The sequence below is a fragment of the Rosa chinensis genome, chromosome 3 (genome assembly GCF_002994745.2).
Source record: "Rosa chinensis cultivar Old Blush chromosome 3, RchiOBHm-V2, whole genome shotgun sequence".
In the NCBI taxonomy this organism is placed as follows: Eukaryota; Viridiplantae; Streptophyta; class Magnoliopsida; order Rosales; family Rosaceae; genus Rosa; species Rosa chinensis.
The window spans coordinates 22857033-22871682 of NC_037090.1; the positions used below are offsets into that span (position 1 = coordinate 22857033).

Consider the following 14650-nt stretch of genomic DNA (forward strand, 5'->3'; position numbering starts at 1 on the left):
TTGAACACTCGTCTTCTTTCCTAAAACGCAAGAATATCACTACAACCTTCGTACATACATCCTAAAACAAAAGTCACCAAGCTTGACTTGCGCATGTACCTTACCCCTTAAGCTTCTCAAGCATGCACAGAATCACAAGATGCTATATGCACCCAACCTGGAAAAAACAGACAAGAGCATGCAAAGATCAGCCATCAGTTCAAACAAGTTTATCAGATGAAATTAGGGCTCTTGTAGGTTACAATAACAATTGAGCCCTTGCATACAACTTCATCACGACTTGAGTAAGATTCATTTAAAAAAAAAAAAAATTGACTTATCAATAATCAGATCCATCATATTAGCAGACCCTCCTAATATTCATTTATCAATATGCAGTTACTTCACCCATCCTTTGAGTCATTCTATTGCAATTCAGTATAGAGGCTATAAAACAACAGTTCTAAGTGCAAAATAGAAGCAAACATTAACACATTTATTTTGTATACAATAACATATACCGTTCATCCTAACTATGCCCTATAAGAGCATGAGATATTAAATAAACTAGCTATTGGCTCGGGTTTTGGTAATTACCACAGTACGGAGCTTGATTCCCGGGGGGCTCACATAACCATCTTCCGTCCAGTCCCTTGATTCATAGCATGCCTCATGCATGCATAGTCAAGATAATCCATGCCAACATGAGGATATGTGGAGGTCGAGTTTGAGTGGGTACTGGTGGGAGTGGGATCTTTGCCGCAACTATAAGTTTCCAGGATTCTTCCGGGCTTAAGTCCGAGAAGTTATTCAGACCCAAGGTATAGGTCTTGTTGCCGATCTTCTTGAAGTTCTCGATATACTCCCAGTTGACTTTGAATATCTCAAAACGGTTTTGTTTGTGAACCTCGGAAGAGTACACCCTTTGATGTTTGACGATCCACATCCACTGGTTGAAGATCTCAGCAACATCAATGTTGTTTGCATGGGCCAATGACGATGAGAAGAGAATCATAATGATTGTGTGTGGCAAGCTGGTTTCTGCTATAGACATAACCTGCCATCTCTTAAGCTAGTTTCTGATAAGTATGTCAATTTAGTTGATGCGCGCAAAATGTACAAAGTGATGGCCATTTATAGGAAAATGAGCATATGACGTAAAAAATGAACATATATATGAAGTAAAAAAAAGAACTTTTTCTTAAATATTTTGTTTCATGGGTGTAGTCTTAATACTCTATCTGTTAGGACGTCAGGTTACGTATTTCTTGACAAATTTTTTTTTTTTTTTTGAAATGGAAGTTGAATTCATTAGATCAACAGCAAATAGGCTGAAGTCTACCAAAACTTACATAAGAAATCCGGCAAGAAAATCCGGAGTAACCTACCTAAGCTAAAACAAACCTTTAAAGATCACTGGGTCGCTCACATTTAAGCGAGCCTATACAAGAATGAAAAAACCTCGCCTCCTACGGAAAGAAATCATTCAACTAGCCCTCACTTGCCAATCACGCAATTATGGTACAAGCAAGATACTAGAAACGTCATAGAAGACTCATAGAAGTTAATCCAACCTCACACAGGCTCAAACCCTAATACATTAGGGCCCCAATTGCCTTGACCTGAGCCCGAGCCCGTAGGCCCAAGCCCAAGTCCAGTCTTATCTAGTAGAAAGAAAATCAAACAGGCCCATCAGCCCAAGAATGAGCCCAGGCCCAGAGACCCAGGCCCAATCCCAAGCCAACAGAAGAGAATCCTCATGTTGCTCCTTCACCTCCGCCGCCGTCATACTCCCCGGCGGCAAGGCCTTCAACCACAGCTCTGGTGGCCGGCCATTCCAGCAGTGCGACAACATCAGGACCTGTTGCCTTTCTGCTACTCGGTCAACAATCCTCCGGATCAAGAGAGATGAGCCTGCACTGAGGGCCGGCCGGAAAGGTTTCTAAACAACCAGATCTCACTACCGCGCACCTATAGATCGGGAGAAACCGACCTCAAGCTACTGCAAGCCGTCGATCGATCAAGCACCAGGAAGAAGCAATCTCTGCCTCCCCGACCCACTACAATCTGCTTCCTCGATACCGGAAGCCTAGACGCACCACACTGCCCAGCCGAAGCCGATCTAGTTTGCCCTCAAATCGGAGACGATTCAATCTTCAGGCACCACCAATCCCTTTGAAGCACGATGCCCAAAGTTCCCCAGCCACGACGAGGCACCTCGCCGGTCTAAACGACCAACGGCAACCGGAAGTTTTCCTCTACTGCCGCCACACACTGCTCAAAACCCTAGGGTTCTGCTAGAGTTCTTCAAATTTGATATTGGCTTTAACTGGAAACCTATATGTATTTCTTGACAAATTGTTTCAAGGTACGCTGGCTATACTAACCCCAACTATTAGTTTGGGTCTCAAATTGGGATATGGTTTGAAACAGATGACCCTATGTTTCCTAAAAATGATTGCCGTAGAAGAGAAAAATTGTTTCTTACATCTTTGGTTTTTATTTTCCTTCATGGCTTGTCATCATCAAATTCAAAATCAACCCAAAATAAGTTTTGAATCTGTTTTTGATCTCCTAATAAAGATGTGGGTGACAAAAAGAAACCCTATCTATTTCTTGACAAATTGTTTCAAGACACGCTACGCTTGCTATACTAATCCCAACTATTAGTTTTTGGGTCTCAAATTGGGGTATGGTTTGAAAAAGATGACCTTATGTTTCCTAAAAATGATTGACATAGAAGTCTTAGAAGAGAAAAATTGTTTCTTATATGTGTCTTTGATTTCTATTTTGCTTCATGGGTTTTCATTTTTTTTATTGAAAAGAACTTCGTTAACTCGACAGAGAGTTTTCCATGCCATCAAGAGTTTGCAAAGTTTTCTCAGCAACGATTTCGTATGAACACCATCTCAGAATATGCTTTGCTGGATCTGTGCATGTTTTTAATCCTCTGTATGATTCTCCAAACTCTATAGTTCTAGTCTCACAAAACCCTTTTGAAGTTTTAGTTAGACATGCCAAAAAAGATTTCAAGTTTTTCTCATATGCTTGATTAATTATTAATTAATCCACAGAAGTAACAAAGAAATTCACCCACCGTATATTTGGACAATTCAATGAAGCCCAGCACCATTTAGGGTTTGTCATGAGTTAATTTACTTTTTTACTCTTAACTATTTCTTACCATTTCTTTTGACTTCTAATCCCTTTATTATTATTTTTTTAGAATAATCCCCTTATGTTACTTTTTTTTTTTTTGAATAATCAATTTATGTTACTTTTTTTTTCCCTAAGAATAATCCCTTTATGTTACTTCTAAAAAAATAAAAAAATAAAAATAATAAAAAACTCTTCCTTTTATAGGTTGCTAAGAGAGAGAATCTCAGAAAGAGCTCTAAACTTTTTTTCTTCTTTATTGCTAAACGTGTCCTTTATTCAGTAACAGCTTCATTTGCAGTAGCAGTAACACTAGCAGTATCAGGAGCATGAGCATGAGCAGTAGCAGTAGCAGGAACAATTAGACTAATTCAATTTGAAAAGTAGCTGATCATATCATTGAGAGTAGTTGATCGATCATATCATTGAACCAAATAGCAGATCATATCACTGAACAGTAGTAGAGTATATCATTGACATAATCTATGAACTATATAGTAGCATATCCATTCAATTTGAATAGTAGCAGGTCAATAATAGCTTTTATCATGGTTAGAAAGACTGAAACTTTCTACCATTTGCAATAGAGCAAAAGTGGGATGTTAAATAAGACTGCAAAGAAATTGACGACGATTTACAAGAAACTTGAGGGTCATATTCAAGTAGTTATGTGGTACTAGAACTTAAAAAGTTACCTACTTCTCTCAAAATGCATAACTTTGTTCTCATTTATTAACAAAAGCATGAATCCGGATAACATAACGGTTTAAATTGGTTTGGTTTGAACCTCAAACTAGTAGCCAACTATAACAAGCCAATCCTGTTTTACAGTAGTAGATGCACAACAATCGACAATTGATCACAAAAAATACAAATACAGTAAACTTTTGTTTATCTTTTTGTTAGAAATCACAATTGTTAAGTGAGGCGAACCAGAAGAACAATCCAAGTGGATAAATGAATAAACGAGGAGTTGAAAGTGTACTTGGCATGATCACACAATCACCTAAAATCCATAAAACTATAATAGGTCCAATAGTAAACAAAATCAAAGCCAAATTCTTACAGAATCGAAGCTTAATCATCAGAAATAGGCTCATTCATATAAAAATTGAAAACAAAGGTACAATAAAATCATTTGGGCATTGAGTATTAATAAATGCACCGAGGAAATCTCCGATCAAACAGTTCGGGAGAGAAATCAAAATTATAATAGCGAAGAGAAGCGGGTGTTGAAAGAGAAAGAGCGAACAAGGTCATCGACACCATCGCAGGTGGTAGTACCTAGTGATTCAAGAGCTCTCTGGCACTGGTCAAGCACGGCCTGAAGAGTCTTCCTCTTCACCCAAAGGTCCCGTTTGGGATTGCTTCGCTTTTAAAAAAAAATCATCTTTTATTCAAAATTTTAGATTTTAGTGTGTTTGGTAAGTAAATAAAAAGCAGCTTTAATTGAAAGTTATAGGTCAGTGACAGCAGATTTTAGAAGCAGCCTAGAGGTTGCTTTTAGAAGTTGTTGTGGATCAAAACACGCTCTGCAGTTGTTTTATGTACTGACAACACTTTTAAAAATATTATTTACCAAACACGAAACTGTTTTAATTCACAGCTGATTAATCTCACAACATAGCAGCAGCACTTTTTTCTAAAAGTCATAGCAATCCCAAACTAGCTCTAAGCAAATTAGGGATGGCATTAAAACCCACGAATACTGGTACCTGCGGGTAATTTTTCCTTTTTGGTATTTGTTAACGGGTAATACCCATAGTTTATAGGTATGGGTATGACTTTGGGTAATTACAAAATACCCGTATAAAAATGGGTGGGTTATGGGTATACCTGTGATTACCCAAATTTTACCCAAATACCCATATAAAATTGTAAACCACACACCCAAATTTTTTTTTTAAATTGAGAACTATTATTTCTCAACCAACATATGAGGCATTTTTGTAATTTTCTTATTCTTAAAAAAAAAAAAAAAAAAAAAAACCTATACGGGGTGTTCAGATGACTTTGTGTGGTCTCGGATGAAGATCTAACTGTTGGATCATCGTATAATTGTGAAAAGACGATTGAAAAGGCGATCCGTGAGAATCCGACCGTTGGATCATCATATAATTGTGAAAAGATGATTCAAAAGGCGATCCGTGAGGATCTGACCATTGTATCATCGTATAATTGTGAAAAGATGATTCAAAAGGCGATCTGTGAGGATCCGACCTTTGGATCATCGTATAATTGTGAAAAGATGATCTTAAGGGTGATCCATAAGGATCCGACCGTGGGATGATCGTGTAATTGTGAAAAAACAATTCAAAAGGCGATCCGTGAGGATGGTTCATTTACAAACCGAATTTTATTATTTTACATTTAATCGCCAAGTTGTGAAAATTGTTTTACGGAAATAACTATTTGTTTTAAACGTATTGCTTCCTCATGACTAAACCAACAATTTTTTTTTAAACACTGTCTCAAGTATTTGAAATACTCAATTGGCTATTTGAAAATATCCCCAGATGGGGAATGTGGGGCACTTAAATAGTGAGTATTTAAAAAAAAAAAAAAAAAAAAACTCTATCCATATTGAAAACAGGTAAATGGGTGGGTATGGGTTTACCCGTTTAGAAATTGGTTGGGTAAATACCCATATCTGGAAATTATTTGATGGGTATTACCCACAAACTATTACTAGGTGGGTATTACCCAGCGGGTATTACCCAATGGGTATGAATGCCAACTCTAAAGCCGATCCTCCTCGGAATCCCCTCTCCTCAGCTTCTCCTCCGCAGCCGAGGATTTCGAACGGGGACCTCCACCTCCATGTAAAGAAATTAAATTCTCCAGAATTGAATCAACGGCGACGAAATTCAAAGCCCTAGGGAAGGTTCAGACGGCGTCGTTTCCTGCGCTCTGTGGATTTGGGGAAGATGAATTATTGGGGAGTGTTACTTGGGGTTTCTGTTTTGTTGTGGATATTGGGTCGGTGGCAATGCCCTTAAATTTGTGATGAAACTCGAGTATTTTGGTAATTTTTCATTAAAATTGGAAGTCAGACTTGCATAATTTGTCTTTTGGGTCTGGACAATTTGTATAAATATTTTTAAAAATGAGTTTACATATGGTACTATATAATTTTCTAAACTTTCTTTGCCGAAGAAAGAATACAATTAACTTAATATTGGTGCAAATTGGGCTTAGACTTCTATGTGATTGAGCTATAACTAAGCCCAATCCTTTTTTTTTTCTTTTTTTTTTTTTTACGAACTAAACAGCTCATCTTTAGTAAGGTAGGTTACGTATATATGCACCGTCAGAACAAAAAGTATATCGATACGTATCAGCCCCAGCCGACCACCTAGCCCCAACTCGATCTCTTTCCTTACATCCACCACTTTCTCTATTCCAAAGCCTAACTTGAACGAAGAAAATCAACGTCACCATAAAGATGCGTCACTGCCTTCTCCTCCTCCTCCTCTCCCATTTCATCGCTGCTGACCAACTCTGGCTCTCCGGTGGCTGGGGTCCCATCGGAGATCTCAACAAACCCTATCTGAAAGAGATCGCGGAGTTTGCAGTTTCTGAAATCAGCAAACAATCCCGCAAGAAGTTGGTATTCCAGAGCGTTCTCAAGGGTGAGCGTCAAGTAGTACGAGGATTCAATTATCTTCTTGACATTGAGGTCAAGGATGAGTCGTCGCCCCATTCCTCTAGTACTGTCATATATAAATGTTCTGTCTTCAGTGGTATCTTAGACGAGGGGATGAAATTCAAGGGTTGTGAGATCCTTTCTGGTAGGGTGGATGTCAATTTCTAGAATAATTCTGATATTTTTCGTTGTAATAATAAAGGGATTGTGATGAATAATACCAATAAAGTTGAATATTTGATAGATCGACAACTCTATTTCTTAATTACGTACTTCGTGTAATTCTATAATCCATTTGGTAGATATGTGCTTCATTTTTATTTTTATTTTTATTGCAAAATTCAATATCCAGTTTTTTTTTAATCTTCTCTTAATTATTATTAGAATTCTTCCTTTCAATTGAAAAAATAAAAGAGTTTTTCTATTGGAACCTCCAAATTTACTCACTTGACCTATATGCTTTTTATACCTCTTATCAAATTTTCAAATGCTAAATTTACTCACTAAACCTCACTAAACTTCCTCAAATAACCTTACTCATAAAATTTGCAAACAAATTATTATCTTTAAATTAAAAAAAATTTAATCATTTCAATGATTTAATCACTCTATAAATCTTAGGGAACTAAATATACATTTCTTTTTTTTTAAGGGAAAGACGACAAGCTATATTAAGTGAAACTGAGAAGTACATAGAGCGATGCAAAAACATCGAAAGAAAGAATAAAAAACTTAACAAGATGCACAGACGCACCTATAATGTAGAAAAATAATAAAAGATAACAAGATGCACAGACGCATCTAGAATGAAAGGTAACCATGTGACTTGATGCCGAACGACATCGCTGCACTGCATATGTCACGAGAGCAGTGTAAATGTAATAGTAACGGTAACCGTAGCCGTAACCGGTGATATGAACACCTGGGAGAGGTGATTCGCTCACCGAGAGTTCGAAAGTAACCGAGGGTGTCAGAAACTCGTAAATTAGCAATCGAACTCCCAAGAACCAGAACAAATACCATATCAAAATGAGCAGCTGTCTCGGATCCAAGATCCAGATTCGATTACCACTTGGGTCCCAAATGCGGACCCAAATCCGGCCTGAATCCAAGATCAAGTCTGACAGGTCAAACTTGACAAAGGCCAAGGCCCAACATAATTTGATCTGGGCACCCAAGGATCTGATCTGGGCACCCAAGCTGGCTTCAGCCCGACATCCGGCAATCCTTCCAGATCTGCAACGCCGGAAATCTCTCGTCTCGGTGTCAACCACACGACTCCAAGCGCCACCAACCATGGACTGCTGCACCGCCGTCGGACTCTGGCATGAAATCTCTGGTCGCGAACTCCCCCTGGTCCGATTTGGAAACCAGAAACCAGAAAACAAGTCCGACACCCGCGGTCGTTCCAACCTGCACTCCGATCTGGGTCGAAAACCTTCCCATCTCGAGCCCCTGCCACAGCATTCCAAAAGGTCACGTCTAAAATTCCAAGAAGCAGATTCGGATCCGACCCAAAACCTCCGATATCCCATCGGAAGGTCGCCAACCACCTGCACAGATCGAACTCAGCCTTGAATCACAAGTTGTGGAGATCTGAGAGAGAGGGAAAACATCGCAATCCGCCACCGCAAGAGGAATCATAGACCACGCTTTTGAGGAGCAAATTGGAAGAAAAGAGGAGGCGCTTTGCACCGAACTCGAGATATACGGCACCAAGGGATGTGCCGACATAGTTCTCCATCGGAGATGGAGAAAGTTGCAGAAACGACCACCCATAAGGGCGGCGTTCTCTCAAACCCTAGAGGTTTTCTCCTAGCACATTATTAAATATACATTTCTTAATCAAACTTGAGTTTCAAAAATAAATGTCTAATCAATAAGAAAATGCCATGAACTATTATGTTTTTTTGTTTTGTTTTTTTTTTCTATTTTAGCTGTGCAAAAAAAAATAATATGAAGAAATCATTTGTTTTTATTCTAAAAAAAAAAATCATTCATTTTTTAATGTTTATTTTTTTCTGTATTTTTTGTACCACATGATAAATATAATGGATTGACTTAGATTTATATCATACATTTTTATGTCACATGATCTTAATTATATTTTTAATTCTTATTAAATATATATGAATACTTTAATGAGTATGTAGTGAAATTGGAAAATGAAAATAGATAAGGAAAATAATAAGGAATACAATCTAATATTATTAAATTAGAAAGTCTGCACAAAACAAGTATAATATTTTTTTGGTATAATTATTGTCCTTAATAGTAATTTTATAACCTACTATATATCTATACTATTATTAAGAGAAGAGGGTTTGTTAGCCAAAATCTAAAATTTTGACATAAATGACCCTAGAAATTTAATAAACTTTGATAATTAATTAAATCATAAGGACGGTTATGACATTTAGAAAATATATTTTTATTAAAAAAATAATTAAAAATATAGCCCACAACCCACTTTTCTCTCCCATTATATTTTCTCTACAATAACAGTTTTCTTTTTTATTTTCAGAAATAAATAAATAAATAAAATACTTGCACATAGCATGTGTGGAGAAATGTGTCATTTAATAATTCATAATAGGGTGAGGTCAAGTGAGCAGATTTGGAGGTCCCAATAGAAACTCTCAAAATAAAATGAATAATATTTAAGTGCAAAGACCAATATAACCGTGCACATAACATGTATGTGGCCAAGGAAAAGAACTTAGCAGACTAATATTGATTAATTTTGTGAACTACAAGTGTGAGCTTGTGACATTAAACATTTTTAAACTACGAGAGTGATATTGAGTAAAACATCATATCAGACACCATTTATAATGTTTACCCTTATTTTCATACATATATAATAGTAGGGAAAGGAAAAGTTCCCATTGGGTATTAATTGATCTAAATTAAGGAAGAAATTCCCAATTATTGGAAAGTGTGTCCCATATTCTCATCGTCAATCAATTATGGGATAAGAAGCTCTCGCATTGATGAAACAATGACCTTCTCGCTTGCTAGTTCCTCTGATCATTCTCATGTACCCTCCTTCACCCCAATCCTGACCCCACGAGTTCTTCAGTTTCCAGTACTTAACGCCGTCATCAGTCTCCCCCATTCCAACAATGGTCATAGAGTGGTCTATCAACCCATTTCCACAGTCTTTACTGAATACTCCACCAGTGTAAAGCTGAAAATCATCTGTCGTCTTAATATCGACCGCTACCGGCTGCTGGCATACTGCCATTATCATCTCATACTCGTCATTCGGCGGCACGCGAGCAAACCCAGTAATACTTGCTTTAAATTGTTTTGCCTTATCGAGATTGCATATTCCATCCTTAGCATCATATGGGTAATTGTCGGCACTGGTGAGGCCTCCGTTCCGTTTTACGTAGTCAAATGCATCCGTTACGAGACCGCCACTGCATCCTAGGTTAGACAACTTATCACAATCAACGATTTGCTGCACGGATAGTTGAACTGAGCTATTTCTCTTTATATATGCAATCCCTTCCACTGCTGCTGCGGTCGTAAATGCCCAGCATGCAGCTTCGTGTGCATTCATGAGAAAAATTAAAGGAAAGAAAAGTAAGAAGTCAATTTACAAACCCTAAGAATTAGGCTGAAGCATAATGCATTAAAAATTCTAGATTTCTTCCCCATTTGTTAACTTCTTTGATTTTCTTCAATTAAAAAGTCCATAGGACCTTAACCGTTGTGGGCTCATTGCCATATATAGAAGGATTCAATATCAAAGTGCATTTGAGTCGTGCACACTATTTTTGATCCGAAAACATAAATTCTAAGAGTTCAAAGACTTCTTACTTGCTCGATCCTAAATGTAATCGAATCCCTTACCACCTTATCGGGTTGTGAAGAGAGAGTTTAGCTTGGAACTTAAGTGCAAGAAAGAGATTTATGAATTGTCATTGACGACTGAAAATGAATAAAACCACACTACCTATATTAGTTGCCCCCCCCCCCCCCCCAAATTAACCTCTATATATGTAGATAAAACTTATTACCCATACTTCTCTTCCTCCGCTTAAATTCCATTTTGAGGCTGTGGTATTATCATTTCAAATACTCATGCCATGCAATGATGAAATGATGGTTTGCTTGCAAGTGATAATATAATGGTCTAGATGAAATCTTGACGACTAAATTAGGAAGGATATATAAAGTTCAAAGCCAGTAAAGTTGAAAATTTCCAGTCAAAAACCTAGTTAATTTGAGGGAAAGAAACAGCATGAGATATTAAATAAACTAGCTATTGGCTCGGGTTTTGGTAATTACCACAGTACGGAGTCTGATCCCCAGGGGGGCTCACATATCCATCTTCCGTCCAGTCCCTTGATTCATAGCATGCCTCATAGTCAAGATAATCCATGCCGACATGAGGATATGTGGAGGTCGAGTTTGAGTGGGTACTGGTGGGAGTGGGATCTCTGCCGCAGGTATAAGTTTTCAGGAATTCTTCCGGGCTTAAGTCCGAGAACTTATTCAGACCTAAGGTATAGGTCTTGTTGCCGATCTTCTTGAAGTTCTCGACGTATTCCCAGTTGGCTTTGAATATCTCAAAACGGTTTTGTTTGTGAACCTCGGTTGAGTACACCCTCTGATGTTGGACGATCCACTGGTTGAAGATCTCGGCCACGTCGACGTCGTTTGCATGGGCCAATGACGATGAGAAGAGAATCAAAATGATTGTTGTGGCAAGCTGGTTTCTGCTATCGACATAACCTGCCATCTCTTAAGCTGGTTTCTGATGAGTATGTCAGTTTAGTTGATGCGCGCAAAATGTACAAAGTGATGGCCATTTATAGGACAATGAGGATATGACGTAAAAAAAGAACTTTTTCTTAAATATTTTGTTTCATGGGTGTCTGATTATCAGTTAGGTTACGTATTTTTCTTGACATACGCTGGCTATACTAACCCCAACTATTAGTTTGGGTCTAAAATTGGGATATGGTTTGAAACAGATGACCCTATGTTTCCTAAAAATGATTGACGTAGAAGAGAAAAATTGTTTCTTACGTCTTTGGTTTTTTATTTTCCTTCATGGGTTGTCATCATCAATTTAAAATCAACCCAAAATAAGTTTTGAATCTGTCTTTGATCTCCTAATAAAGATGTAGATGACAAAACTCTTTATTAAGCCTATCTATTTCTTAACAAATTGTTTCAAGACACGCTACGCTAGCTATACTAACTCCAACTATTAGTTTTTTGGGGTCTCAAATTGGGGTGTGGTTTGAAAAAGATGACCTTATATGTTTCCTGAAAATGAATGACGTAGAAGAGAAAAACTGTTTCTTATGTCTTTGATTTCTATTTTGCTTCATGGCCGGGTTTTCATTTTTTATTGAAAAGAACTTCATTAACTCATTAAAGGAGTACATTATCAAATCCAAAATCAACCCAAAAGAAGTTTTCAACGCGAGTAATAGAGCAATAAGGAAATCAACGACCATTAACACAATTCCAGATCCAGATCCAATAAGGAAAGTGTGAAAAACAATAGGAGGTATTGTTTAAAGAAATCAACGGTCATTAACGCAGGTAATAGAGCAGAGAGATTAGTGGAATTCAACCAAAAATTTGAAAAACTATCTTTTGTGCCACGATAGCATTTCCAAAGGTTACCATTGTTTTATTTTTATTTTTTTACCAAAGGCTACCATGTCTTTCATCCCTAAACCCAAATTACGCCTTGAGGCTCTCTACTCGACTACTCCAAGATTGAAATTCCCTAAATTTAATGCAGAATTATATGTACGTAGTGTACCGAAATGACCATATTCTAATAATTGACATGTACGAGGGATCATCAAATTGTTATTTCTTAATTATTTTAGTCGAACACAATGCATCCAACATTGTTACACACACTGTACATCTTGAAAATCCTGAATGAATTGCTTGAAAATGAATTAAAGGTCGACATTGATGCATAGAATTTGCGAGTCGAGTGAATCAATACATTAAGCACTTGGCTAACCCAACCAAATCCCTCGACAGAGAGTTTTCCATCTGTACTAGCTAGAAGGATAAGTGAGTGAGATCATCGTCAAAATAGTTTCATTAAGATGTTGAGCTAGAACTTGATTGAGATCTGTATTTAATTAACTAGTACTTCTGTTATTGATGCAAAATAATAAGGGTTGCCATCGCTGTCTCTCTTTCTTTTGTGTCCGACCTAATTAGAGCAATACTTCCAAATCACAAGAACTATATGTACCTTTTATCCAAAATTTAATTAGTCCCAAAGTTTCTATGCCATCAACAGTTTGCAAAGCTTTCTCAGCAACGATTTCGTATGAACAGCATCCCAGAATACATGCTTTGCTGGATCAGTGCATGTTTTTAATCCTCTGTATTCTCCAAACTCTATAGTTCCAGTCCCACAAAACCCTTTGAAGTTTCAGTTAGACATGGCAAAAAAAAATTTCAAGTTTTTCTCATATGCATGATTAATTATTAATCGACAGAAGTAACAAAGAAATTCACCAACCATATAATTGTGGGTTGTTCGTGGCACTTTCAACAATACCATGAGCATCAACAAACGCAATATTCATTCCAGATGTTTTGGTAATTTTCTATAATTTCTTTTGAATCTTGGAATTAAAAGTGAATGACACTAGCTTTATTATAAATTTCCACACATTTGGTCTCGCCCATTAGTGTTCTGACAAGTGGCATGCAGTCCAATGGTGGAACTCCAACAACAGCCAATCTTTTGCCTCCTAGCCTATGCATTGGCGCCTGCAAGAAAGTTGGGACTGATTAGTTCCACGATTGTTGTGCTACATTTATGTGACAAATTACAAGCAAATGTTTCAAACCAAGTTGCTTTGGATTAATGAACCATGCAAGAGACCAAATAATTTTGACACTGTTTCACAGTGAACTGCTTCGACCGAGTTGGTTCCAAGTAGCAGTTTTGGATAAAGTCATTTGTTCCCATACTCATGGCCGGCTGGGTGACCGTTGAATGAACAGGTTCACCTGTAATACCCCGAAAATTCATATTATTTTCCGATGACATTTTGGAAATGATTTCGTGGCCATGGGCGAAAGTACGAAGCTTAGAAGAGTTGTGAAATTAGTTCGATCGATTTTATTTCGAAAACGTATGTGATTTAGGGGGGTCTCAAAAAGTGACTTTTTATACGTACCGAATTTGGGAAAATTTCCTTCATGAAAGTTGTAGAGCTCGTCGATACGATCGCTTGCATATGTGGAATGCAATAATCGGAGTTCGTATGAATAAGTTATGAATATTTGAAATTTGGGAAATTTCTATAAATATAAAAAAAATTCTGATTTTCATAAAGAGAAAATATTTCAAACAGTACCCGAACTAAGGCCGACTCCTAACTTTAGTACCCGACTATGCAAAACTATCACTTTGGTACCCCAAGTTTGAAGCTCGACCCAAGAATGGTACACGCCGTCCATCACAACGTTAAGTTTTTGCTACGTGGCAAACCATGAGGGCCCTCAAAATATGTCACGTGGTTAGCTAGTTAACGCCGTGATGGATGGCGTGTACCATTCTTGGGTCGAACTTCAAACTTGGGGTACCAAAGTGATAGTTTTGCATAGTCGGGTACTGAAGTTAAGAATGAGCCTTAGTTCAGGTACTGTTTGTAACATTTTCTCTTTCATAAACGACGGAACTGTTCCAAAATTGCGGAACAGTCCCTCCGAACTCTCTCTCTCGGCCTCAGACCCGCCGGGTTTCCGCCGACCCGACCCTGCCGGAAAGGCCACTTCCCACCGTCCTCCGGCCACGACCCGGACCTCTCCGTGATCGCCGCTCCAAGCCCAGCCTCCCTCTTGTGTCGCTTTGCTCTG

General features: G+C 37.8%; 2 protein-coding genes across 3 annotated transcripts; one reads left to right on the top strand and one right to left on the bottom strand.

The window, feature by feature from the left end:
• Positions 1–6580: 6580 nt before the first annotated feature.
• Positions 6581–6949, top strand: LOC112194307 (cysteine proteinase inhibitor 1). The gene has a single exon (XM_024334557.1). The coding sequence runs from the start codon at positions 6581–6583 to the stop codon at positions 6947–6949; it is 369 nt and encodes a 122-aa protein (XP_024190325.1).
• A 2530-nt stretch (positions 6950–9479) lies between these two features.
• LOC112194770 (chymomexicain) lies at positions 9480–11594 on the bottom strand. 2 transcript variants are annotated; one of them, XM_024334997.2, is made up of 2 exons: positions 11081–11594; positions 9480–10213 (listed from the first exon to the last, which is right to left on the bottom strand). In XM_024334997.2, exons 1-2 carry the CDS (start codon positions 11532–11534, stop codon positions 9741–9743), a joined length of 927 nt encoding a protein of 308 aa, XP_024190765.1. In that variant the 5' UTR covers positions 11535–11594; the 3' UTR covers positions 9480–9740. The 2 variants fall into 2 exon arrangements, with proteins under 2 accessions (XP_024190765.1, XP_024190764.1); XM_024334996.2 differs by having other exon boundaries at positions 9480–10333; positions 11081–11592.
• Positions 11595–14650: the final 3056 nt, after the last annotated feature.

What these genes read in the sequence shown, in the direction of transcription:
- LOC112194307 (XM_024334557.1), top strand. Translation starts at nt 6,581, where the DNA reads ATGCGTCACTGCCTTCTCCTCCTCCTCCTCTCCCATTTCATCGCTGCT.
- LOC112194770 (XM_024334996.2), bottom strand. Translation starts at nt 11,534, where the DNA reads ATGGCAGGTTATGTCGATAGCAGAAACCAGCTTGCCACAACAATCATT. An exon ending in GGATCAGACTCCGTACTGTG is followed by an intron (nt 10,334 to 11,080) that starts GTAATTACCAAA and finishes ATGCACACGAAG; the next exon opens with CTGCATGCTGGGCATTTACG.